Source organism: Zosterops lateralis (assembly GCF_965231275.1).
Source record: "Zosterops lateralis genome assembly, chromosome: 10".
Taxonomy (NCBI): Eukaryota; Metazoa; Chordata; class Aves; order Passeriformes; family Zosteropidae; genus Zosterops; species Zosterops lateralis.
The window spans coordinates 1,025,890-1,053,230 of NC_139770.1; the positions used below are offsets into that span (position 1 = coordinate 1,025,890).

Genomic DNA, 27,341 nt, shown 5'->3' on the forward strand with positions numbered 1-27,341 from the left:
TCTCCTTCTCCTCCCGCTCCTCCCGCGGGCGGCATTAGCTCATCGGCCGCGGCTCCGAGCGGCCCTTTCTTCGCTCTGCCCGCCGCCCCCATGGCCCTGTGCAACGGGGACACCAAGGTCAGTGTGTGCTGCGGCTGCGGGACCGGCCTGGGCTTCGCTTTGGCCCGGCCCGGCCCGGCCCGGCTCGGCTCGGTGCTGCCCGCCCGGGCACATGGCGGGGCCTGGGAGAGGGAACGGGGGACTGAGGGGGAAATGGGGATGGCCCAGAGAGAGAACGGGAGATTGAGGGAGAGAAACGGGGACGGCCCAGAGAGAGGACGGGGGACTGAGGGGGAAATGGGGATGACCCGGGAGAGGGAATGGGAGACTGAGGGAGAGAAATGGGGAGGGAACGGGAGACTGAGGGGGAAATGGGGACGGGAGACTGCGGGGGAGATGGGAACGGCCCGGGAAAGGGAACGGGAGACTGAGGGGGAAAAACGGGTGACTGAGGGAGAGAGAAACGGGGACGGCCCAGAGAGGGAACGGGGGACTGAGGGAGGGAAATGGGGACGGCCCGAGCCGCGGCCGCAGCGCTAATTCATTAATTACCTGATGAATTGGCTGTTCTCGGTTGTGTGCCCGGCCTGTGCCCGGCGGTTCGGTTCGTTCAGAGCTTCCCCAGCCCCGGTGCTGGCCCGGGGTGTCCCCGGATCACCCCCAGTCCGGTCACAGGGCCCAGTGTCCAGTGTCCGTGTGTCCCAGTGTCCGAGTGTCCGTGTGTCCGTGTGTCCGTGTCCCAGTGTCCGTGTGTCCCAGTGTCCGAGTGTCCGTGTGTCCGTGTCCGTGGGCCCGGGGACACCTCGGACACCCGAGCGGGAAGTCACAGCTCCTCCTGATAATGGTAACTTCCCAGCCCTGAGAGCTGCTGCAGCATCAAAGATTTCTTCTGGTTTCTTTATCTAGTTTAGGAAAAAACGTGGCTCTGGGAGGGTGTTTCGGTTTTGTGAGTGTTACTCGTTTGGTCCCTGTGTGAGTTTTGTGGTTTGTGACACGCTTTTTTCCTTGCCGCCTTCACAAGCTCCTCTCCTCTCTTGTTCCCGGCTCTTTATCGAGTTTGCTGTGCCTCTGAAGGGTTTTTTCAGTGCCCAGATCGTCCCTGTGTAAGTTTTCTGGCACATTTTTCCCCAGCCGTGGTCACAGCATCCTTTACCTGCTCCTGGGGGCTGAGTTATCCCTGCCAGAGCTGGGATATTGGAGCTCATGGCTCATCATTTAGAGTTAGAGCATTTTCTGCAAGCACCAGGACACCTGCATGAGGCTCCTGTCTGTTAAAATATCCCTGATATAATGATTTGGGGGACTCTCATCTCGGTCCTGAGTTTGAGGGAGCTCCTTTCCTGTTATACATTGAATTATGAGTGAGCCTTCTCAGCCCTGCTCGATTTTAATACCACAAGGAAACAGTTAAACTCTTGTAAAACCTGTGCTGGCTTGAAAAGTGCAAGATCAAGGCTCCTGGTTTAGGCTTCTCCTCACTTACTGGTGTGGGTGAAAGCTCAGAGAGAGGAGCTGCTGCTGCTCCTTCCCAGTGCTCCAGAATGGGCCTGGTCTGGATGGAAATGTGGTTTATAAATCGCATTAATGACCAACCTGCAAGGATGTGGGGGTGTGTAAAATGCTGAAAAATCCCCTGATCCTGCACAAATGGGCTGTTAGGAACTTGCACACTCAGTTTAAGGCACCAGGCAGGGATGTGAGGAGCAGGATTTGTGGTGTCCTTGGCTGGTGGCCCAAGCCTGGTTCCAGTTCTCCCACCTCAGTTCACCAGAGAACTGGGAATTACTTGGTTTTGACCCCAGAGGTGGCACCTTGGTGCCATGTCCCTGGTGTTCAGGGTGGTTTGAATCAGCTGAATAGAGGCTTTCTTCTCTCAGTGTGCACAAGTTTTCAGTCCTGTTTTTAGTCCTGCTCTGGTGCCTGGGACAGGTGTCAGAGCAGCTTCCACAGGAGCTCTCAGAACCAGCTTGTTCTCCAGATTTTTGTGTGACTAGACCAGAAGACGAGGAGCTCTAGTTCCAGCTGTAGTGAGGAGAAAAGGAGCTTTCCTCAGAGGCAGTCCCAGCAGGAAGAGGTGCTGGTTCCATAAGCCTGTCCCTCCCTGCAGGAGCTGGGCTGTCTGGTGTCCTCTTAATCTCCCTGCTGGCACTCCTGTGGTGCACAGAGCTGGCTGCACATGAACAGCATCTGTTCCCTTTTGGATTTCAGCAAATGAAGCTTCCCTCGGTGAATTTGCGTTTGAAACCCCTAGCCTTGGAACTGTGCCTTTCAATAAGTAAAGCCAGATCCTGTGATGACTTTTCTGCCTTTTTTTTTTTTCCTTTCCTTTTTCCGCCTGTGATTTATGGTGGTGTATGTTGGGCGCTCTTAGTCCTGAACCCTCCTACAGTTCTGCTTGTCTGGTTAGTCCAGAGGAGTCTGGATTGCTCTCCTCCTTCTGCTGGGATCTGAGGGAGGTGCATGTTCAGGACACAGACAGATTTGTGCTGCTTTAACAGGGTTTCTCAAGCTCCTCCTGGTGTAACTTGGGGCTCTGTCTGTTTTCACACTCCTGTGTCCCCATTCACCACACCTGCCTGCCCAAAACATCTTGGATGGAGCACTGAAAACCAGATTTATTTATTTATTTATTAGCTACAGGTGTAGATGCTGGGCTATCAGTCCAGCTGAGCTGACACCAACAGGAACTTCTGTTCAGTCCTTTTTCCTGAGGGGCCTGCAGAGCTCTGTCCCTAAATGACACAAGCTACTGCTCTGAAACAATTAAAGACTTGAAATTAAAGAACAGCACTGTGAGGAATAGCTTTTTTTCCCCAAGATGGGCTCAGGAGAGAGTAAGGATGTTGGTCTGTCTCACAAGAGCTGCTAATTTAGAGATTGCCAGGTGAAAATGCCCAGAATCACTCTGAAAGTGATTCCCTGCCATGCCCTGGAAGGGAGGACAGTTCCTGTGGCTCTGCCTCACTGGGGGTGTGAAGGGCTCTTTGCTGCTGGTCTGCTCTCTCTTCCAGCACTTTTTGTTGTGTAACCCAGGACTGAAAGTCATTAACAGCTCCCCACCAGGCAGCTTGGCTGCCAGCTGAAGGACAAAAATTAAATACCTGATTTTAACCTGGATTTAGGCTTTTGAGGGATTTAGCACTGTTTTGTTTTTTGTTTTTTTTTTTTTTCCCACTTATGTCCTTTAATTAAGATTAAACCTCTTCCAGCTGGTGTGAGCTTTGGATGTTCCCAGTGTGTTTGTTGGGAGGTGGTTGTGTCCCAGCAGGATGATGATCTCCAGAATCATTTGTGGCCAGTCTGAGGTGAATTCCTGCCCCAGGCAAGGAAACAGGGTAAGCTTTAAGTTAGGGGGAGAACACCCTAACAGAAATAAATTCTTCAGGCAGCAAATTTTTGGTGCTAGAGCTGTTGATTCTCCCTTGGAGATGCTCTGATACGGAATTCCATGGAATTGCTGCCTCTTCTCACCATTTTTTTTTAATGAAGAAACTTGGCCTTGTGTTTTTTAGCCCTCTTTCAGATTTAGCCAAAATTGGCCAAGCAGTTCAGACATGAGAGAGCCACTGCTTTGTTCTGATGTGCAGTCTGCTCAAATGCTGCACTCAAAACGTGTTGCTTTATTTTTTTTATCATTTAGCAGCGACATTTGTTCTCAATTTCCCCTTTTTATTCTCTCCAGGAGGTAATGTCAAGTGAAGTTCAGCATATGAGGCGGCATCACAGGGGAAAAAAACCTTTTTTGTTTCATTTTGTGCTGTTTTGCCTGAGAAAAAGGCCCAGGCTCTCAGTTCTGGTGGGCTGTGCTGGGGTGGAACTGGAAAATGGGAAAAGATGGAGAGGCTGCAGATGGTGATCAGGGCATATATGAGCTCTTGCTTGTGGAAAGCTCTGTCTTCATTAGATCATTAGCATTTTTCTTCCCCAATTTGTGCCCTGTTTGTTTTGGGGGATGTTGCCTCTCTATATCTGCTTGGGGTGGATGTTGTGTGCTGGTGTCCAGTGCCTTTATCTTGCCACTGCTCCTTATAATCCTCAGGATTCTTTTGTTCATTTTGGAGTTCCTTGGCTGGTGTTAATCATTTTTATCATAAATTAGCATAGCTAATGAGCAAAGCCTGGCACACGTTAGTTGTTAAAGAGATCTGGCTGAGTCAATGGGCTGTCAGTGTAAACCAGAGGAGGTTTAGGCTGGGTACCAGGAGACATCTCCTGACAGAAAGGTTTGTAAATCATCAGAGGGGCTGCCCGGGGTAGTGGTGGGGTCACCATCCCCAGGAGGATTCTGAGAATGTGTGGGGCAGCACTAGAGGGCACGGGTCAGTGGTGGGCTTGGGTGGACAGCTGGACTCACAGAGGGCTTGTCCAGCCTCGAGTCTTGGCGGTTCTGTGGGATCTCTGGTGTGGGTGTCAGGGATTCTGTGGGATTGCTGACATGGGTGGCAGTGATTCCTTCTGTGGGATCTCTCGTGTGGGTGGCAGTGATTCCTTCTGTGGGATCTCTCGTGTGGGTGGCAGTGATTCCTTCTGTGGGATTGCTGAGTAGGTGGCAGTGACTCTGTGGGATTGCTGACATGGGTGGCAGTGATTCTGTGGGGTCACTCACTCTGTGGGATCTCTGATGTGGGTGTCAGGGATTCTGTGGGGTCACTCACTCTGTGGGATCTCTGATGTGGGTGTCAGGGATTCTGTGGGATCTCTGCCATGGCTGTCAGTGATTCCTTCTGTGGGATTGCTGACATGGGTGTCAATGATTTCTTGGGATCTCTGGCATGGGTGTCAGTGATTCCATGGGTGCCGGGGACTCCATGGGATCTCTGACATGGGTGCCAGGGACTCCATGGGATCTCTGATGTGGGTGTCAATGACTCAGTGGGCTCTCTGCTGTGGGTGTCAGTGATTTCATGGGATCTCTGACGTGGGTGTCGGGGACTCTGTGGGATATCTGACATGGGTGTCAGTGATTCTGTGGGGTCGGTGATTTCAGTGGGGTCTCTGACGTGGGTGTCAGGGATTCTGTAAGATCTCTGACATGGGTGTCGGTGATTCTTTGGATGTCAGAGACTCCACAGGATCTCTGACATGGGTGTCAGTGACTCGGTGGGCTCCCTGCCGTGGGTGGAGGTGACTTGGTGGGCTCTCTCCCATGGATGTCACTGACTCTCTGACATGGGTGCTGCCATTGACAGCCCGAAAACGCCGGGGCGGAGCTGAAGGATGGGCAGCACCACTACGAGGGCGCCGTGGTGATCCTGGACGCGGGCGCGCAGTACGGCAAAGTCATCGACCGCCGCGTGCGCGAGCTCTTCGTGCAGTCCGAGATCTTCCCGCTGGAGACGCCGGCCTTCGCCATCCGCGAGCAGGGCTTCAGGTCTGTTCACTCATTTATTGACAGTGGTTATTGTATCTTATTTATTTACAGTATTTATTAGATCTTACCTGTTTACAGTATTTACAGTCTCACAAAACCTGAGCTCCAACTTGCCAGTTAAAGAACCAAGACAAACTGGAGAGACCCTCTAACTCTTACCAAGGCTATTTTAATGTTAAAGTGACACCTGTATTATTTATGCTTTTGACCCATTAGGGACCATTTGAGGTATGTCCTGCTGCCCTGCTTGTTACATCTCATTTATTGATAGTATTTAGTGTATCTTAGCTATTTACAGTATTTACAGTTGCAGCTCCAACTTGCCAGTTAAAGAAACATGACAGAATGGAGAGACCCTCTAACTGTTACCAAAGCTATTTAAGAGATAATTACCCGATACTAAAGTGACACCTGTATTATTTATGCTGTTGACCCAATAGTGACCATTTGGGGTTTGCAATACAGACATCCTTCACCCAGTTAGAGAAAACTATCCAAATCAGTGAAGAGGAAGGAAAAGAAGGTGAAGAAGAGCCCAGGCAATGGCCTGAATCCTCCACCTTGGCTCACACACATCACTATATACCAAAACCTCAAACCTAAGTTTTCACCACTTTAACTACAAACCCACAACCCCAGTGCTATCACACAATTTCAGGAGCCTGTTCCAAGGCCTCAAGTCAAATGTGGTGCCTGCCTGAGGTTCAGCACCCCTCAGCTCAGAAAGGCTGAAATTTTCAGCCTCCGGAGTTCCAACAGGGACACTTGAATAGAGATTTGTGTTGTACACTTCTCTCTCGGTGCCTTTTTGTGCACTTGTTTCTTAATGTCACTTCAGTAATTTCTATTCCAAAGTATCATTCAAGAGGCTGCATTTTGAGAACCTGTCAAAATGTAGATGATTTTGCTGTTTTACCTGTTAATTTTTTTAAAATATAATTTTTTTTCTAATATTTTTTTAAAATTTAAACTTAATTAACTTGGATACTGAAGATACTGTGCCAGATGTTTCTGGGAAGCAGCTAAAAAAAATCCTAACTGACGTTGCCACTCATTTTTTTGCAGCAAAGAAAGGTCTCACTTAGTGCTTTGTACATTAATTTTTCATGTTTTGTTAGGCTTTTTAGGGATATACATCTCTTCTGTATGTGGAGAATAAATACCCTGAAGTCTACAAATCACCAAAGATTTGTCAGTTTGGTACAAATCCAGAAATACAGTTCACAAGGGATTTTGGTTGTGCTCTGTAACAGATCAGACAGTGCTGCAGAAGTGCATTTTTCCAATCAATGGTAATTAGTGAGGCAGTAAATAGTTTATGTGCTGATGCAGGTTTGCAGTGGGAAGAACTTCAGAGCAGTTAAAAGTTCTTCAGAGCATTGGGATTAGACCTGCAGGACTTGTCATTGCAAAAAGCTGCTCACTAAAACAGGTCATTCCTCAAGGTTGGGGTGGTGGTTTCAGGTCACCCAGGCTGGTCAATAATAACTGTGTGTGTCCACAGAACCTGTCTGTGTCCACAGTGTTGGTCAGTCAGCAAACCCAGGAGACTGTGGTCACTGTAAAATTGATTTTTGTGGTTTTACTGCAGGGTTTGGTGCATATTCAATGTCCTGGGAACAGTCAGGGTCCCACATTGCGTGGAATGGGCTGAGGAGCTTCACCTGGGGCTGTGCTGAGGTTTGGGATGGGCAGCAAGAGCCAACATTCTGCTAAATCATATTTACATGTTGTGTTTAAAAAACCAGCTCCTCAATGTCCAGAACAAACTCTAGTGACGAGTGTCACCTAAATGTTACATGAATGTGAGCATTTCCCACAAGATCCTGGCTCTGGGTTTGGTCTGGGCTCTGGCAGGAGTCCTGACCTTGGGGAATCAATGCACACCTTTCCCCTGGGTGTTTAAAGCAGAGGGGCTTTCCAGAGCTGGCTCAGGCTGTTTGGGAAGGGGGTGAGGGTAAACCAGACACAGGGATATTCACACCAACACAGACAAGTGTGCAGGAAATGACACTGCTGCAGGAAAGCTCTGCATCCTGTGCTGGCTCTGACCTCTGCACAGCTAAGAAGATGCAAATCCTTCTCTCAGCCTCAACTCATTTTTTTAACTTTAATACTTGGGCACATTGCAAACCTCCCTTTATTATGTCAAATTTCAATGGATATGGAAAAACCCCAGGTTTTTAAGGCTCTGCTTTTTGACTAGGACAGTGTATAACTATTTTGACTTCTCATAAGAATGTTCAATCTATAGGTGTGGCTGTATTTAATTCCTTCCTAGAACCCAAGGGAGCAGCTGGAGCAGTGTCAGGGGAGTTTTTGGATTGGAGATCAGGGAAAGGTTCTTCCCCGGAGAGTGGTGGGCACTGGATAACCTCTCCAGGGGATGGGCACAGCCCCAGTGCTGCCAGAGCTCCAGGACCATGCTCTGTGATTCTAATTAATATTAAATATTGCTCTGTACACCTGGCACTGGAGCAAATGCATCTGTGCATGGAGTTATTTGGAGCACTAACTCCAGCAGCCATGGAGGGAGATCAGGCTCTTTGGAGCAGCTCAAGTTGAGGAAATCCACCGTGTCTCCAGGCTGAGCAGGAGTGTCTGTGCAAGAACAGCAGGGAGGAGCTCTCAGGATGGTTCAGTGTAAAACTACACCCAGAGCTGGCCTGGAGATCCCAGCAGGCAGGGAAACAAATGCTGCCTCCTCCAGCTCCTCCCTGCTGGGCTGCAGTGCCCTTGGTCCTGCAGGGTGGTTCTGTTGGTGGCACAGACAGGAGTGGGCAGCACAGTGCCTGTTCCTGCTGCTCTGAACCAGAAAAACTCTGTTTTGTCACTACTTGCATGGAGCTAATGCTGGGAGAATTGTTAGATACATTTAATCCCATTTGTGCAACTTCTGTCCGGTTTGGTTTTGCATTTCTGGCAGGGAAGGAGTTTGATGTTCTCTGTGAAACAAACAGTTCTGAGTCCAAGGTTGGTACAGCCCTGCTCAGTCCCAGGCCAGGAGTGTTGCCCAACTGGTGCTGCTGCAGTTCATGGTCTTGTAAATCATTATGGTTTGCAAAAACTCTCTCTTCTCCTTTGAGATGGTTTAATTTTCTTTTATGGTGTGAAGTATTGACTCCAAACCCTATCTAATTGTGTGTATTGTGCTTGTAATTCTCAACTTGCTGTTAATGCCATCTCTGCATAACTAGAATGGATGGAGGAAACATTTTTCAGTAGGTTTAGGAGTTAGGGAGTGGATTTTTTTGACTGCAGGTTTCCTCCAAATGCCACAGACTTCATAAATTCTGTGTGTGTGTGTATATATATATATATATTTATAAAAATATATATCTCAGTGCTAATACTCTACATTTGCCCCAGCCATCCTGCTTCTCTCATAGCTGATGGTTGGCTATGAGAAATTTAAAACACAGGCCCTTTTTATGATGGTTTAAACTGGGGAAATCCCTCCCTGAAAACCTGCTGGGTTTGACAGCAAAAATCCAGGTACATGTTTATGATATCTGTGTTAAAATGTCTGTTAGAAAGTGTCAGCTCTAAGAGTGGTATGAGACAGTGCCAGTGCTTAAAGTAAATAGATTTCAAAGTAACCAGTGCATTTGCATTAGTGATTTCTTCATGTTCTGTCTGCAGAGCCATCATCATTTCTGGAGGACCAAACTCTGTGTATGCAGAAGATGCACCGTGGTTCGACCCAGCCATATTCACAATAGGAAAACCAGTGCTTGGGATCTGCTATGGGATGCAGGTGCTGTTGGGAGAGAGCAGAGTCCTGGGGGTTGGGAAACATCTCCAGGAGTTGTCCACAGGCACCTCCTGGGCCTCATTTCTGCATGAACTGAGGGGGCAGTGCTGGAGGAGCTGCTTTCAAACAGAGGCAGTGCCAGAGGAACATTCAGCTGCTGAGCTGAGCTTGCTCTGTGTTCCTCTCTTGGCTCTGCCTTGTCTTGTCATGGCCTTAAACTGAGATTTGGATTAGAGATTAGAGAGAAGCTTTTCCCTGGGAGGGTGGGCAGGCCCTGGCACAGAGCAGCTGTGGCTGCCCCTGGATCCCTGGAAGTGCCCAAGGCCAGGCTGGACATTGGGGCTTGGATCAACCTGGGATAGTGAAAGGTGTCCCTGACCATGGCTGGGGTGGAATGGGATGAGCTTTAAGGTCCTTTCCAACCCAAACCAGTTTGGGATCAGTTGCACAAATGATTTTTCTTTGCTGCAGTGCTGTGAATTGAGTACCACCCTCCCTGTTTTTATCAGAGTAAATATAACCTGTCAGTCAGTCATTAATTCTGCCCAGCTGGTGCTGAAAAAGGCTCCTCTCCTGACAACAAGTGGAGCAGTGTCTCAGGCATGGGCTGATCCTTGAGAGTGCTTAACACTCCCTCACAGAAAAAAAGAAATAACCCTTACTGACTTTTGGACTCAGTGGTGATCCTGCAGGGATCTGGTAGATTCCAGCTGAGCAAAACAAACTTCCAGGGAGAAGGAAATTGTGCTGCTTTGGGTGTGTGACTTCTGCTGGTGCATCTTGGCCTTTCCAGGGTTAGTCACAAAATAAACCCAAGGGAATAAATTCAGGGTTTTGACATAGCCTCAGGCACTCAGCTGGTTTGCAGAGCAGCCCTTTCTGAGGGAAGGGGATGTACTCTGTGGAATAAACCTTATTTTTGCAAATCTCTGCCTGTGGGGCTCTGCTCCCTGTGTGTGGGGAACGAGCCTGGTACAAACCAAGGGTTAATTCTGAAGGGAATTCTTACAACTCTGGAAAACAGCAGGAGTGTGGTGAGGTGAGGGAGGGAGGGATGCAGGTCGTGAGGAGCTTTCTAAGGAGTCCCTTTGCTCTGCAGATGATGAACAAGGTGTTTGGAGGGACGGTGCACAAGAAGAGCGTCCGGGAGGACGGAGTGTTCAGCATCACCCTGGACAACACCTGCTCCCTCTTCAGGTGCACACACATTGCAGTTAGCACAGCAGTGGCAGCCTGGGAAAGGCTGGCTGCATGAGAGGAAGGTTATTTTTTTTAAAACAAAGACCAAAATTAGCTGATAATTTCTAATAAAACTTTTATAAGTGTGGTCACAAATAAGCAGGTTACTCATGGAAACAAATGCTTAGGGATAACTTTCCAGTTATCCCTAAAAAAAGTCTCTAAAAAAGGAGATGTATTTGTGGGAATACTGTATAAACCCCTTATTTCAGAGTCTTCATTGAGACACTGTAAGTGCACCATGATCTGAGAATATTAGAGTTAAGCTCCTGTCTCCTGCAGTGCACTGCTCTTGTACTTTTTGGTGCCCACCCAGTTTTGGAAAAGGCACAGAAAATCCAAGCCCATTCCTCTTTTACCTTCCTTTAAAACTGCTTTGTGATGTTTTATAAACCAGATTAGATTTCTTGATAATTTTGTCAATGACTTTCAAGTTCCTTGTAAAAAGTCTGACAGTTCACTCATCCCTGGTGATCCAGTTTTATTATCTCCCTTCTGTAGGGCTCTTGCAGAACTGATGTGCCCAAATTGTCCCAAAAACACGTAGTTTTGAACAAGAAAAGTGCACTTTGTTGAAATAAAAAGCAATACTCCCAGTATCCTGATTGGCTCCAGGTGGATCCCTATGTCCAAGAGGGAACTTCAGTTTTGGGGTGTTCATAAGGAGAGTCCCACAAACCCTTCAGAATTAAGAGCGGTTCCCTCTTGCAGGAGGCAGCTGCCAAGGGAGGCATCTCAGAGCTGCAGATGGTTGTTCTGGGGAGGAAATCCTGCAGACATTTCAGATGTCTTGGTCTGTTGAGATCTGCTTTTGTTGGAATCCCTCAGGGCATCTCCTGGAAAGGCAGGGAGGGAAATCTTTGTTCTTTCTTGAATTGATTCTAGTTTTTAATCCTGCTTTAGGGGCCTTCAGAAGGAAGAGCTTGTGCTCCTCACTCATGGAGATAGCGTGGATAAAGTGGCTGATGGATTCAAAGTGGTGGCACAGTCTGGGAACATCATAGCAGGTATTTATTTTATCCTGAATTTGGATTCTGATAATGTTTGGTAAAGAATTATCACAGACATGAGTTAGAGCCAAATGTTATTTAATTGCCAAATAAATGAATTGTTTTTAACAATTTCTGGTGTGTGTTTGCTTGTCGAGCTGTCACTGTAATAAAGAAATAGACTTTAAAAGGAGTGGTCCTGATTTAAATGTGGTTGAACTTAACATTATATATAGTTTATAATATTTTAAAGCATGCATGCGTTGTTTTTCAGAAATAAAATATCCTGTGCCCTTGAGGCAGGGGAGGGAAGTTTGGGTTGTGCACTCTTAACAGTACAAGTCAAGCACTGTTTAATTATTAAAGCTTTATTAACTTGTTATTTTATTTAATATTACATGAATGTTCAACTGAGCAAGAGTAATGTAGGTACTGGAAGCAGGGCTTTAGCATCACATAGAGATTGTGACAGGAAGCTGTGGGACCTCAGGATTTGGCGTTTGGAAGGCACTGGAGTTCCCAAATCCCAAAGAGCTGCTTTGATTCTCCTGCTTGACTTGGGCATGCACTCAGTTCCAGTTATTTATTTATTATTGCTTTGTCACCTATCCCAGGCATAGCAAACGAGTCTAAAAAACTCTATGGAGCACAGTTCCACCCTGAGGTGAGCCTTACAGTGAACGGGAAGATGATCCTGAAGAATTTCCTGTACGACATTGCGGGATGCAGCGGCACCTTCACCGTGGAGAACAGGGAGCTCCAGTGCATCCAGGACATCAAGGAGAAAGTGGGCTCCTCCAAGGTCCTGGTGAGTCCAGAGAGAGCTGGGGGCAGGAGCACTGGCAGCTGATTTGGGAAGTGGGGGATTGCCCTGGTGTGATTTGGGAAGTGGGGGATTGCCCTGGTGTGATTTGGGAAGTGGGGGATTGCCCTGGTGTGATTTGGGAAGTGGGGGATTGCCCTGGTGTGATTTGGGAAGTGGGGGATTGCCCTGGTGTGATTTGGGAAGTGGGGGATTGCCCTGGTGTGATTTGGGAAGTGGGGGATTGCCCTGGTGTGATTTGGGAAGTGGGGGATTGCCCTGGTGTGATGTGGGAAGTGGGGGATTGCCCTGGTGTGATTTAGGAAGTGGGGGATTGCCCTGTTTGGGGTCCTGTGATACAGCCTTACACATGGTCATACTGTAATGAGCCCCCTGAAGAGGTATCAGGTCTGAGGGTCGACCTGCCACCTCCCAGAGTGTCTCCTTGGCCGGGCTGTGCTCTCCCTCCTGCAGTGTGAGTTGCCCCTTTCCCTGCCCAGCTGACCCCCTGTGTGTCCCCTGTCCGTGGCAGGTGCTGCTGAGCGGGGGCGTGGACTCCACGGTGTGCACGGCGCTGCTGAACCGCGCGCTGAGCCGCGAGCAGGTCATCGCCGTGCACATCGACAACGGCTTCATGCGCAAGAGGGAGAGCCAGGCCGTGGAGGAGGCCCTCAAGAAGCTGGGAATCCAGGTGAAAGGTACCCCATTCCCCTTCTCTGTTCCTCACACCAGCCATGGGTTATGGGGGTTTTCTCAGAATTTGTCCATAGGGTTGGGTTTTGTTGGTTTGTTGTTCACAGATTCTGGTACTGAGGCCACATCAGTGATTGTTTCTTTTATATTCTTCTTTTTGCCAGAGTCAGGGTTAAATGCTTGAGATGTTGTTTTGTGTTCTGACTCAGATGTTTATTAATTCTTATCTACATTACAGTCTCATAAACTATGAGTGCTGCAGTACTTCTGGATAGCAAACTAAAAAATCGCCTCTGTCTCTCTCTCTCCAAGGCCTTTTAAGCACAAACTGTCCAATTAAGAAATGGACCTAAATTATTTTTACTTTTAACCCAATAACCAACCACCCCTGTCCCACAATGAGGACTTTTCTATCCAATTACAAAATTCCACCCAGACCCATGAAGAACAAGGTGAAAAAGGACTTAGCTTCCACCCTAAAACCTCCATCTTACTCTCTATATATTACTGTATTCTAAAACCTTAAACTCTTAAATTTTCCACCATGTGCTATCACACACTTCTATCCAAACCCCACACCCACAATCCCAGGGCTGTCACTCAATTTTGGGAGCCTTTTCCAGGGCCTCAGGTCAATGCAGTGTTTGCTTGGGGGTCAGTGCCTGTCAGCACAGAGAGTCTGGAATTCTCAGTGCCCAGGGATCCAACAGGTGATGTGGAACCACCTGAACCCTTTCACAGAATTTAAACCTGAAATGTGAGCACTTGTTCGCTTGATTGGAGTGTACAGTGAGCTGCCCCATCTCTTCAGATGTTGGTGTCTTCAGCAGAGCAGGGGGTTTGTGCCTTGGTCACAGAGATCCTCTTCAGCTGCTGCACAACTCACTGAATTTCCATTTTCTCCAGTACCTCGATTAACACTCTGGGCTTCATTTCTTCTCCTGAGTCTCTTTCATTGTCAACTGTGGGCTCATTTGAGTGATTGAATGCTACTGTCAAAAAATGACTATCAAGGCATTTTTTCTTGCTTTGAAAGAGGTGCATTTTAATGGTTTTGGAGTGACTCTGTGAGAACAAGGTGTGGATTGGTCAAAGGTTGGGCTCAGTGATCTGGAAGGTCTTTTCCAACCTTTTTAATTCTGTGAATGAATTAACTGAGAGAGCAGAAAGTGCCCAGATGTGTCTGATGGGAAGGCTCAGAGGGGTTTTTTTGTACCTCAAATATGAGGAGGATAGAGAAGACCAAGTTTGTGCCACCAGCACGAGCTGCTCTGTTCCTGCCTGGTGATTACTGAGCAACATCTGCCTCTTCTGGGGCTCTGAGCCTTGTCCAGGGTTTCTCTGTGCTCTGCTCAGGCAGTGTGAGACTGGGCACAGTGCAGTGCTGTGTCCTCAGCTTCATCCTAAACACATTTTTCTAAATTTATTTTGATTTTTTTCTTTAAGTGAAAAATCCATGTCTTATTCTTTTCCTCTCTGGAGCAATAAACCTGGGCTCTGGCAGGCAGCCAGAGGAGCAAATTGAGGGAATCCCTTTGCTGCAAATGCTCCTTCTGTAGGTCGTGGAGTTCAGTGCTGGTAAAAGATGCCAGAGAAGCCTCCCAGCTGATCTCTGGCTTGGGAGCCTCTCTAAATTAAGAGGTATAATGTAGCATGAGTAAATAGTGCAGCATTTAATTCTGGTTGCAGAAGGGCCTTGGGGAAATACTGTCCTGTAAACTATTTAAAGCAAGGAAATTCTAATCTAAGAGGGAAAGCAAGAAGTGGAGTGGCATGTGGCTGCCTCATCTCACAGCGTGGAAAAAGTAATAGGTTAATAAGAGAAATAAAAAGTCTCTTGTTAAAATTAATTTTTGAGGTATTGAGCAGCCCTAGTCAATGCAGTTGATAGTCAAAGGAAATTATTTTTATTTTTTGGTTTGGGCTTTTTTAAGGAATAAAGTGAAAGTTTTATTTTTTTAAACCTGCATAAAAATCTCTGATTTTGTAAAAAAAAAACCCCAATTCTCTGTGATTTCCTGCAGTGGTGAATGCAGCCCATTCATTCTACAATGGCACAACAACTCTGCCCATCTCAGATGAGGACAGGACTCCACGGAAAAGAATCAGCAAGACCTTAAACATGACCACAAGTCCTGAGGAAAAGAGAAAAATTATCGGTGACACCTTTGTTAAGGTAACGTTTATTTGTTGCTTGGTTGAAGTTTTTGAATATTGTGATTCCTGGGTACACCTTTTAAGTAAAATTAAACTGGTTTCATGTACTGATTAAACAGTAAATTCAATGTACTGTAAATTAAATGTACTGATACATAGGGCTTGTGTGAGCTGGGGGTGGCCCCAGAAGCCTTTGGCAAGTGACAGGGAAAATCTTTAACAGGTGCTGATGTTCCTGGAGATATTTTTGATATTTTTGTAGATGTGGAGATATTTTTTCCCATTTTCTGTTCAACAGAAGATGGGGTTGCAGGAGTGTTTGAGCAGTGGGACTGTGACATTGTTGTTGTTATAGGATGTGAAAAGAATGACATTGCAGTCAGGGTAAAAGAGGGAAGTTTATTTTCTTACTTCCATTTATATAGATTTTGGACAATGAGCTGGGATTAGAGGATGAGGTTGACACCTCTCCAACCTTACTGGTTAAATTAAAAGTCCATCAATTGACCCTCCTCAAGAGAGGAATATGAAAACAGCAAGAACAGTTTCCAAAACACCACTTTGTTCACATGAAAATCTGTGAGAAGCTCCACTACAAAAATCCAAACCTCCAGAAGGCTGAAAAAGCTCAGGGTGGGACATCATCAGCTATTTGCTGGTTGTGCTTTTCCAGCTCCTGTCAGGGGTCAGACAGTTCCCTCCTCCTGAGACCCCTGACAGCCCCAAAACCGCCACAACCCCTCCCTTCTCTGCCCACCCTGCAGGTTGCCAACGAGGTCATCGGGGAGATGAACCTGAAACCCGAGGAGGTTTTCCTTGCCCAGGGCACCCTGAGGCCTGACCTGATCGAGAGTGCTTCCCTGGTGGCCAGTGGCAAGGCTGAGGTGATCAAAACCCACCACAACGACACCGAGCTGATCCGCAAACTGCGCGAGGAGGTAAAGGACAGGCAGGGGCTGCCACAAACTGCACCCAAAAACTCTCCTCTGATGGGGTGATGGCACTGGTGGGGCTCTGAGAGTCTGTTGTAATGTGTCATTTATTCCATTTCTTTGGTTGCCAAGAGTCTGTTTATCTGTAGTCCAGAAATGTAAAGAGAATATAAAATATTCTCTTTATATAATACATAAAGAATAATATATAAAGAATATCAAATATTCCCTTTGTATAATACAAAAGAAATATAAAGAGAATACTCTTTAATGAAGCAAAGGTGGGGCAGTGCCTGATTGGATTTTCTGGCACTGGGATGCTGAGTTCTCTGACTGTGTTATATTGTGAGAAAGAACCAGCACAGGGCAGAGACCTCACCCACCAATGTGTGGATTGCCCCCCACAGGAGAGAACTGATGAGCCCCATTTCTGATTCTGATCCCTGCACAAGGTGTTTTCAAGGCTTTGGGTTTGCTTTGAACATCCAGCAGGCACAAGAAAGGTCTGAATTCATCCAGGCAGAGCCAGCTCTGTCTGCTCTGCTGCAGCCATGGATTCTTCTGGCACAAACCGGGATTTCCTGGTCTCACCCTCTGTCCTGCAGCTGTTCTACAAAGCCCACATTCACATGGAATTTCTCTCCAGTGTTTATGGAATCCTTGGCACTGGTGCTGTGAGGTCAGGCCAGTTTGGATGCCAGAGCCTAAACATTTGAGGCTTTTTGATTGGATATGTGAGCTGGAGTGTAAATTGTCTTTTTTTTTTCCTTTTTTAGGGTAAAGTAATAGAACCACTGAAAGATTTCCACAAAGATGAAGTGAGAGTGCTGGGAAGAGAGCTTGGTCTTCCTGAGGAGCTGGTTTCCAGGCATCCCTTCCCAGGTGTGGAGCTGGTGCATCACAGCAGGGTTCTTCAGCAGATCCACAATCACTGCAGCATAAAACTGAGCTTTAAACACAGAAAAAAATCGATTTAGGTTTTCACTTAAACACAGCAGGAAAAGATGAGTGGAGAGAGCAGCTTGATAAATATACATAATGCCTTATAATGGAGCCTTTGTTTGGATTTGGTGGGAGAAGCCAAAGGAGGAGCTGTCAGTGAGTTTGACGTGGATCTGACCTGGCTCTGCCTTTCCAAGGGGCATTTGCTGTCTTGAAAGTAAATGCTCAACAGTTCCAACACGAGTTCTCTACTAGAAAAGAGCAAAGTCAATAATTGTGGGTTGGTTTGGTTTTTTCCTTGAGGGTGTTAAGACAACTGAAACCTGGATACAATGGCAGAATAGTCAGTGACTCAGTGTTCCACACCAGCAGGTGTGGAACACCTTTTTATGTAAATATATACACCTTATATATACCTTTTTTATATATATATTTTATATATACACACCTTAATATATATATATACTGTATATATATATACACACTTTTATATATATACATACACTTTGTATCTATATGCACCTTTATATACATATATACATACCTTAATATACTTTTTATATATATACACCTTTATATATATATGCACCTTTATGTATATACCTTTGTATCTATATGCACCTTTATATACAAATATACACCTTTATATATATATACAGACACACACACACTTTTATTTTATATAATATTTGTTCACTGTTGCTTTGCAGGGCCTGGCCTGGCAATCAGAGTGATCTGTGCTGAAGAGCCTTACGTGTGCAAAGACTTCCCAGAAACAAACAACATCTTGAAAATAGTGGCAGATTTTTCTGCCAGTGTGAAGAAGGTGAGGAAATTCCAAATCTGGGTTTTGAGTGCTGGCTCTGTAGTGACCTGCAGCGAGGTTTAGTCTGCTAAAAGGTTAAAAGGACTGGTTTGTTCTTTTTAAGGAATGCTGCCTCCAAGGACAGCTCTGTTGAAGCTGCTCAGTGGAATTTTTAGTGCTGTGACTGGTGCAAGGGTTGAACCATTTCTGGAAAATGCAACTTCATTTACCTTTCAAATAATAAACAGAGTCTGTTTTAGGTAAACTTTGTGCAGATGAGATCACACAGTGTCAGGAAAAGATCCTCCCTCCCTTGAAAGAGTTGTGACATTCTAGGTTTGCACACCCAAAACTCCCTGGGTGTGTAAATGCAAGTGCAGGATCCAGAAACTAGTGCTGGCCATGGAATCCAAAACGTGGAATCCAAAACGTGGGATTTTGAATGGGTGATGTTTGACTGGCACATCTCCTGACTGTGCTGACCTCTGTGGTGGCTGTCAGTCATTAGAGGGCTCTGCTCTGAGGTGTGAGTTCAAAACCACTTCCAGAACCTTTTTGGTAAGTCCTGAAGGGCAGGGATTTCCATCTGCCTTGCCTTTAAAACATATGGAATTGTGGTGTCATAAAACTGCAAATGCAGCTTTGTGAAGGAGAAAATGAGCCCAGGAAAAGAGCTTCCCCTATGGCCTTGGAGAGTATAAATGCAGTGTAATCACAGAAAAGTGTTTTTGCTAATGTTTAATTGTCAGATGAGAGGTATCTTCCAATAGTTCCAAGGGGTAAATATAGACTAAACAAACAGTTATTAAAATAACAACTTTATTTGTGCCGTGCAACTTCTGTTTGAGGGCCTGGGAGCTTTATTTAACTCCAATTTCTGCCTCCTTCTCCAGCCTCACACTTTGCTGCAGAGGGTGAAGGCGTGCACGAGTGAGGAGGACCAGGAGAAGCTGATGCAGATCACAAGCCTACATTCACTGAATGCCTTCTTGCTGCCCATCAAGACTGTGGGAGTGCAGGTACAGGCTGCTCTGGGGCTGTGCTGGGAGCTCTGCTGCTCCTTGGGAAGGGAGGAGGAGCACTGGGCTCTGTGCAGCAGCTCAGCTCCTTTCCTGTTATAGTTCTGGGTTCTTTTTTCCTGCTGAGGTTAGGGTGAATAATGTAGATTTTGAGTTTGGACTGGGATGTTTATTGGGTTTTATTTATATACAGTGATGAGCTGTGAGCTCTGACTAGTGAGTTAGAGAAATGAGGTAAAAAGGAGTGCCTCTAAGGTTATTTAAGTACCAAATACTTAATAACAAGATGACACCTATATTATTTATGGGTTTGACTCAATAATGACCACATGAAGCCCTCAATGCAGGCCATTTTTACCTAATTACAGAAAACTACCTAAACTTAGGAAGAAGAAGGACTTAGACAATGCTTTAAATCTTCTATCTTGATTCACACACATTACTGTATATTAAAATCTTCAATCTAAGTTTTTCACCTTGTGAGATCACACAACACTATTTAAATTACACACTCACAACTCTGGTGCTATCACACAATCTTGGAAGCTCTTTCTAAGACTTGAAGTTAAATGTGGTGCTTGCTTGAGGGTCAGCACCTCTCAGCTTAGAAAGGCTGAGATTTTCAGGGTTCCAGCATTTTCCCTTCCCCTCCCTGTGGGCACAGACACAGAGCAGGGGCAGGAGCAGAGCTGGCACTCCTGGAGCTGTGTGCAGTAACTCTGACATTTCCCTGCTGTAAATCACCTTTCTCTGCACTGTGTGCTGAATTCCTCCTCATATTTTATTTTAACAGCTGCATGATGCTGCAGTCAGCTTTGGTTGCTGCTTCAGGCTGCAGTGTCATCAAATTCCTGTGCCTTGTCACCAGAACACCAACACTGGCCACTGTGGACGAGTCCTCCCAGTGGGAATATTTCCTTTTCCAGCTCTCTCTCATCTGGCTCTGTGTTTTCTCACCCTCTCACTGGTGTCACCAGCTCAGTGCTGGTGGTCCTGTCAGCTGCAGGATGGGCAGGAGGGAGCTGTGAGTGGCCTTGGCAGCACAGCTGATGTTCAGTGTGGATGTTTCTGTTCCCCAGGGTGACTGTCGCTCCTACAGCTATGTCTGTGGCATCTCCAGTAAAGATGCTCCCCACTGGGAGTCCCTGATGTTCCTTGCCAGGCTCATACCACGCATGTGCCACAACATCAACAGGTGAGGGTTGATTTACCTCCATTTTTCATCATCCAGTTCGTGTGTGGGAGTTTAGCAGGTGCAAAGATTTCCCTGTTTATTTAATCCGGGGTGTAATGTTTTTATTTGTTGGACAGGTGTGTCGTGCAGAGGTCACAAACACACAATAAATCCAAATATGGATTTATTTCCAGCTTGAAAAGAAGTTGCTGGCCTATATCCTGGGATTAGGCAGCATCCACTATAATTTATGCAAATCTCTTCTGCAAGACTCCAGGCTGGTGCTGAGCTGTGCTGCAGTTTGTGTCAGGAAGGGATTTGTGTGAGGCTGTCAGGTCTCCTGGCACAGGGACAGCTCCGAAGCTGGGCAGTTTGATCTTAATTGAGCTCTCTGAGGATACATTTTCTACCTACTCCAGTCCATCACTTTTTTTCCAGCAGCTGAAGGTGCTTAGACATGAAATGAGCTCTGGAGAATTATGCCCTCCTTGACTGGCTGTGGGATTTCTGCCAAAACCGCTTAGAACTGCTTATAGCAAAACTTGATTTTCTCACATAAAGTGACACCTACTGACAGAGCTTTGACTCTGAAAGGTGAGACCTGGAATTGCAAGATACCTGTTTAAATGAAGTGCAAGAGGGGACAAAAGGAGGCAGAAATCAGGATTGCCTGTGCAGTTCCAGAGTATGTTAAGAAATGAAAATAAAAGCCATTTCCTGGCTTTAGAGCACTGCTGATTTCTTGGAGCTCTGCTGGGTTTAACACCTGCCCTCCTGCACATCCCACAGCTCGGGGAGCTCTGCTGTCCCTGGGGTTTTTGAGGCTCCACTGCTGTTCAGGGACTCTGAGGAGGGCACTGCCATGGCTGGTCTCCTGCCCAGCTGTGCTCACAGGGCTTGGTGTTCCCACCAGAAATCCACAGTGTGAACTGGTATATCTGTGTGCTTTGGGTTTGAGACAAGTGCTCCTGGCTCGTGTCTGCAGACTCAGAGAGCTGCTGGGAGCACCTCGTGGTGACTCCACTCACACTCTGCTTCTTCTTCTGCAGCATCTGAAACACCAGGAACGAGATTAAAAACATCAAACTGATGTGGCTGCTCTGAATTCAGAAGATGTTTTGTTGCAGATGTCCTTCTGTAGATTTATAAATCGCAATTAGTGCTGAAAATCTTTTGTTAACAATAAGGTGTAGCATTTAATGAGGGGTTTGGTGGCTTCCTGTTAAAAATTGTGAGTGAAATCAAAGGTGGTGCTGTTTCCCAGCCCTGTTTTCTGGCTGTGACCCTTTGAAAGCAGCAGGTTTGAGGAGTCTGGTTTGTTCTGTGTGTTGCAGAGTGGTGTATGTGTTTGGCCCCCCTGTCAAGGAGCCCCCCACGGATGTCACCCCCACCTTCCTGACCACAGGAGTCCTCAGCACTTTACGTCAGGCTGACTTCGAGGCTCACAACATTCTCAGGGAGTCTGGTAGGTGCTCCACCTCATCCCAGGGGTCACCCTCCTGTTTCCTGATCCCTGCAAAACCAGTCAGAGGGGTGCTGTCAAAATCTGCAGGCAGATATCTCCAAAAAAAAGTGATCAGTTAGTGGAATGACTGTGAAGAGTTGTGGAAGCTGATGGCTAAAGGCCAGGAATTAATTTGAGGGGATTTTGGGGGACTGACTTATAACACATCCTGAAGCTCAAAGCTGTGGTGCTTCACTGCAGACTTGTGCAAAAAAAGTGCTGTCAGTCACCCAAATCCCTTCTCTCTGCTGAGCTCAGTGTTTGTCTGAGGTGAAGAAACTTGACATAGTTTTTAAACACTGTTGGGTTTGGGGAAAGCCCAGATGCAAAGTTTCTCATGGAGGGTGATGCTCACAGCCTTGGTGCTTTCAGATCTCTGAACTTGAAGTCAAAGCTGCAACCCCAACCCTGCAGAGCCAGGAGTCCCCTGGATGTGCCACACAGGCAGAGCCTGGCAATAAGTAGTTCTGGGCTTCAGCCTCTTCAGTTTTTTACTGAATTACCTTTTGGAGATGTGATCTGTGTGGGAAGCACTGCATCAGCCCTGCCTGTATAAATCAAATCCTTGTCTTTGAGGCTCCATGTTGAGTTTGCAGAGCTGCGTGAGCAGGATCTGTACAGAATTGGCCTCCAAAGGCTGAGATAACACTGTTGGCTGTGTTGGTAAAGCTGTAGCTGTGTCTTGCTAACTTCTGGTGACACTTTGGCTTTGTGTGAATGAATTGCTCCTAAAAATAAAGCCTGGAGTTGTGGTTTAGTGAAAAAAAAAAAAAACAAAACAAACTCCCTGAGCAGCAGCTCAGGCCGGGGCTGGCAGAGGGAGAGAGCCTGAGCAGCCTGGGCTCCACACACACCTGCATTTTGGACTTTTAGCTCATTGAAACGGGGAAATTGGGAAGCTGTGCTTTGCCTTTCAGGAGGAGATGGTGAAAATTCAGTGGAATGTCCTTGTCTGGAGTTCCCTGCCCACCACCAGCCAGGGATATTGGAGAGCTTTCTCCTCAGTGTTTCAAACACCGTTCAAAGAATATTTCAAAGATTAATTTGGGAGCATCTCTTTATTTGGCTTGATATAGGCACTGATAGAACCCCCATGGTTTTGTGTTATGTGGGAAGGAAAGTGGCTCTTCAATTGATTCACAGTGAATTGCAGGGATAACACAGCTGGGATTTTTCTGTGTGCCTGCAAAGGCTGAGGAGCATCTCAAGTGGCAATTTATAGAATTTCAGAATGGTTTGGGTTGGAAGGGACATTAGGGATCATCTATTCCAGGCCCTGGGGACACCTTGCACTTATCCCAGGCTGCTCCAAGGCCTGTCCAGTCTGGCCTTGGACCCTTCCAGGGATGGGGCAGCCACAGCTTCATTGGGAGCCAGTGCCAGGGCCTGCCCAGTGCCCTCCCAGTGCCCCCAGTGCTGCTGTGCAGCTGCAGAGCTGCTCCACTGCTGTGGCACCAGAGGGAGCAGATCCCACAGGGATGTGGGAGCAGCTCCTGCTTCAGAGCTGGAAGCACAGGCAGGAATTGTGCAGAGCTCGTGTTGATGCCTTAAGTTTGAGTTTTGATGTGTTTCAGGTTCTGTGGTGCCCAGGGGTGAGTTCTGAGCTCACAGTCAGTGTCACTCAGCTCTGCACACAGCAGGGACACAAAACAAATCCTTTTCCTGCTGCACACCAAGGACAACTCTCAGCCCCAAAAGCACAAACAAGGGTGGGCTGGAGGGAGGAACAAGAGGGATTGGGACCTCACAACCTGAAGCTGTAATAGGACAATTAAACCCCAAAATGAAAATGGACCATAACTTATAAAAATGTAGAATCTTGTGACCATTTTGGGTTCGTTTTTTTGTCCATTTTGGGTCTGGTTTTTTTTGTCCATTTTGGGTCTGGTTTTTTGTCCATTTGGGGTCTGGTTTTTTTGTCCATTTGGGGTCCATTTTTTTTGTCCATTTTGGGGTCAATTTTTTTGTCCATTTTGGAGTCCGTTTTTTGTCTGTTTGGGGTCCGTTTTTTGTCCATTTTGGGGTCTGTTTTTTGTCCATTTTGGGTCTATTTCTTGTCCATTTGGGGTCCACCCTGGGTGTAACTCTGGCCAGGCTGTTGTCCTGCCCAAGATGAATCCTGGACACCTTTCAATAAATCCCTCCTTTATTCCCCATCTCTGTCCAGTCCATTCCAGCTCATCCCTCCCAAGCCACCAATGCCCCTGGTGTCGGTATCACTCCAGCTAACCCCCTGTGTGTATCCCTGTGTGCTGCAGGCTATGCTGGGAAGATCAGCCAGATGCCAATCATCCTGACCCCGCTGCATTTTGACCGGGACCCCCTGCAGAAGCAGCCCTCCTGCCAGAGGTCTGTGGTCATCAGGCCCTTCATCACCAGCGACTTCATGACGGGCGTGGCGGCCACGCCGGGCACTGAGGTGCCAGAGGAGGTGAGGGCTGACTGCTCTGTGTATAATTCACTCTCCTGCCCTCTTTCTGGGGGTTTTAGATAGCTCAGTTATTAGGAGGATTTGGAGAGAATTATACCAAGGACGAGGTGAGATATCTCAGAAGAGACCCTTGTCCCAGGTGTTTATTCTTTGAAATTCCAGGGGGGAAGGAGAGAGAACAAAGGAAGGGGAGGCATTCAATTGATTCACAGTGAATTGCAGGGATAACACAGCTGGGATTTTTCTGTGTGCCTGCAAAGGCTGAGGAGCATCTCAAGTGGCAATTTATAGAATTTCAGAATGGTTTGGGTTGGAAGGGACATTAGGGATCATCTATTCCAGGCCCTGGGGACACCTTGCACTTATCCCAGGCTGCTCCAAGGCCTGTCCAGCCTGGCCTTGGACCCTTCCAGGGATGGGGCAGCCACAGCTTCATTGGGAACCAGTGCAGTTTATACCCCCCTGCTCAGAGAAGAGATAGCTGGACCTCAGCCAGGGGGGTCAGAGAAGGGAGGAAGGGTCACTCTAAGTGGTAAGAAACTCCAGGGGGTCAGAAGGGAGAAACCATTCCCCTAGAGAATTACAGCACTGCTCCACTCACTCAGCCTGTGCTCCTTCCAGCTTTCCTCTCACCCTCCTCACTGCCTTCATTTGGATTTTCTTGCCTTTTTTTTTTATTATTATTTTTTCCCTTCTCTTGTCTTGGTTTGGAAGGGACAGGTGTGTGCCAGGGAAAGCTGGAGCTTCCTCTGGAGTAGTGGATGTAAATTGTCCTCCCTCTAAATTATTATGATTTTGCAATTAAGAGGAGTTTTCAGGCAAAGATTTGGGAAGAGGAAGAACAGTTCCTAACTAGGAATATTAAAAAATACAAATGTTATAAAGCAAACAATCAAAAAAAAAAAAATCTAGAAACCCTGCCAGAGTCAGAACACTCCTGACCCCTGTTGGTCAGGGTGTTGGGAGCAGTCCAGTCAAGTCCTCCCTGGAGTTAAAAGAAAAAACACCTCTTCAACTAGAATACATGCTTTTGGTTATACATTGCAACCCAAGACACTCTTTCATAAATAATCATTAGAAAGGATTTTGTGGTGTTTTTTGGGGGAAAAAAATGAACAAAATGAGGGGCTGGCAGATGGGTGTGACAAACTTGAAGGGTTTTCAGCAGAGCTGAGCCAAAATGACCCAAATTAAAGGAGCAAGAATACCTCAGCCATTCCTGGGATTGGGAATTATTAATTTTTGCATCAGTAATTGGAAATTTCCTGGCATTAGGGATTCCCTTTGTTTGGCACTTCTGCTCTTACTGGAACTTGCAATTGAACATCTCAGTGTCCTGTTTGCTCTTTAGGTCACTAAAAGGACTTTGGAGTCAGGTTCAAGCTTTTTTTATTTTTTTTTTAATGGGAAACTTTATCCATGTCCAGTCAAGTGCTTTGTCCCTCTGGGAATGCACTGTAGGAATAGGATTGACCTTTTATTTTAAACCCACTTTAAGAGCATATGAGCATTGTTCAGTAATTGTATATAATTGAAGTCCTCTGCTTCAAGGCAGCCTGTCCATGAAAAGAAAATTCAGGTTGCCATGTGAACTGTCCCACTGTATAAAATGAGGATTCATTTGAGCTCAGTGTTTGTGTTTAAAAATAACCAAATACCACAAAACCCACCTCCAAACAAAAAACCTTGCATTCTTCAAAATGAAAAATGATCATTTTAAGGCTAGGTACTGGTGTGGTGACTGAATAATAGAAGTTATAGAGAATAATCATGTTTATGGGGCAGATAATAATGTTTTTCTGTACAGAGCAGCACTGTTAATTTGTGCTTTCACTATAAACAGCATGTCATGTAAATTGGGAACTGGAGGATTTTTAAGGAGAAGCTGAACTTCTGAGGGTCATAACATTCTCCCCTGGAATATTCCTGCTAGCATGGATGAATTGTGAGCTCTGGAAGATAACCCTAACTGGAAAGCAGAGGTTTTATTTAGTGCCTGGGGACAATGTGCTGGCTGCAGCAGGCTCTGGTGTCCAGCAGGGCTGCTCTGAGCACTCTGTTTCACACACCTTTTTTTTTTTTTTCCCCTGCTCTCCTGTCTCCCCTCCACCCCAGGTCGTGCTGAAGATGGTGGCAGAGATCAAGAAGATCCCTGGCATCTCTCGGGTGATGTACGACTTGACATCAAAACCACCAGGAACGACGGAGTGGGAGTAACTAACTGTTCCCTATCCAAGTACTGTGTGCAGTCTAAACCATATCAGAAACCATTCCCAGTGTTGACATGCAGTACTGTGAAAAGAGTGACTGGAGCTGCTACATGGCATCAGATCCCTCTCCTGGAGCATCAATCCTGCAGAGCTGAGAGCTGTGCTGGGGACGAGAGCGGCGCGGGGCTGAGGACTCTACGGGTAAATGACGGTGGCAGCGCTGCCAGGCCAGGCCCCTCTGCTTTGCCTTTGTCTCTCCAGTGCCCCCCTGTCCCCCTCCCCGTGTCCTGTCACCTGTCATTTCCCCTGTCTCTTTGGGTTTTGTACTCTGTGTCAGGAAGAGACAGTTTATTTACTTCTACCCAAGAGCGTCGTTACAGCCCCGGACGTGTCGGAGGAGATCGTTCTTTGTGACCAACCGCTTTGGGACGGGTTTATATTATGAATAAATATTTTGCCAAATGGAGCAGTGGGTGCTGTCGAGTCGTGGAGTTTGGCTGTGAGTTGCCCCTTGTGTTCTGTGCCCCCTGGACCCTGCTGTGGCAGTGAGGGTGGGCAGTGCTGGGCTCTGCTGGCACTGCTGTGTCCGTGTGTCTGTCCCTGCTGGGGCACAGCAGAGCCCCCCAGCTCCTCTCAGTGCCCCCCAGGTCCCTCTGGGGTGGCAGCTGGGAAAGCTGCTGTGTGTCCCCAGAGCTGCCCTTGATGACAGTTTTATTTCCTGCAGCTTGGCTCTGACAGGAGTTTTTAGGGGTGTGTTGTGCTTATCTCCATCTGTAAGATCATTTCTAGGTGTTAGTGTGGAGTTCTGGGTCGGGGTGAGCCCCCCAGCCCTGCAGCCCCTCCTGGCACTCCTGTCCTGTTTGTAGTGAAGCAATAATTGGTTACTGGCCAGGAGATCTCTGATGTTTTGAGGCAAAGCCATTTCCATCCACCTGGGAATGCTGTCCCTGGCAGGAAGAGCTGGATTGTGACCTGGGGGCCTGTTTGTACCCCCTGGGGCAACTGGAATGTGCATCCAGACCCTCTTAGCCCTGGTTGTTCAGTTTGAGCAGTTGTGTTTTGTTCAGCTGCGAGGTCACCGTAGTGTTCTGGGGTATAAAATACTTGCCTTGAAGTGTTCAGTAACATGGAGTGTTTCATGGCTGTGGCTCCTCTCTGCCCTCGCCTGGATTTGTGAACTGGAATAATGTTGCAAATGTTTGTTCTGTATTTTCTGTGGCACACGTTTGACATTCCCTGCCCACACGTTCTGGAAATGGCCTTTGGAAATCTCTGCTCCC

General features: G+C 46.9%; 1 protein-coding gene across 1 annotated transcript; it reads left to right on the plus strand.

Annotated features, from left to right (window-relative positions):
- GMPS (guanine monophosphate synthase) lies at nucleotides 1–26,527 on the plus strand. The gene is made up of 16 exons (XM_083868520.1): nucleotides 1–117; nucleotides 5,229–5,410; nucleotides 9,053–9,167; nucleotides 10,264–10,361; nucleotides 11,307–11,410; nucleotides 12,007–12,200; nucleotides 12,727–12,892; nucleotides 14,912–15,063; nucleotides 15,809–15,982; nucleotides 16,753–16,858; nucleotides 17,629–17,744; nucleotides 18,617–18,742; nucleotides 19,822–19,937; nucleotides 21,251–21,381; nucleotides 23,679–23,851; nucleotides 25,967–26,527. The coding sequence occupies exons 1-16, from the start codon at nucleotides 91–93 to the stop codon at nucleotides 26,066–26,068; spliced, it is 2,082 nt and encodes a 693-aa protein (XP_083724646.1). The 5' UTR covers nucleotides 1–90; the 3' UTR covers nucleotides 26,069–26,527.
- The last annotated feature ends 814 nt before the right edge of the window (nucleotides 26,528–27,341 follow it).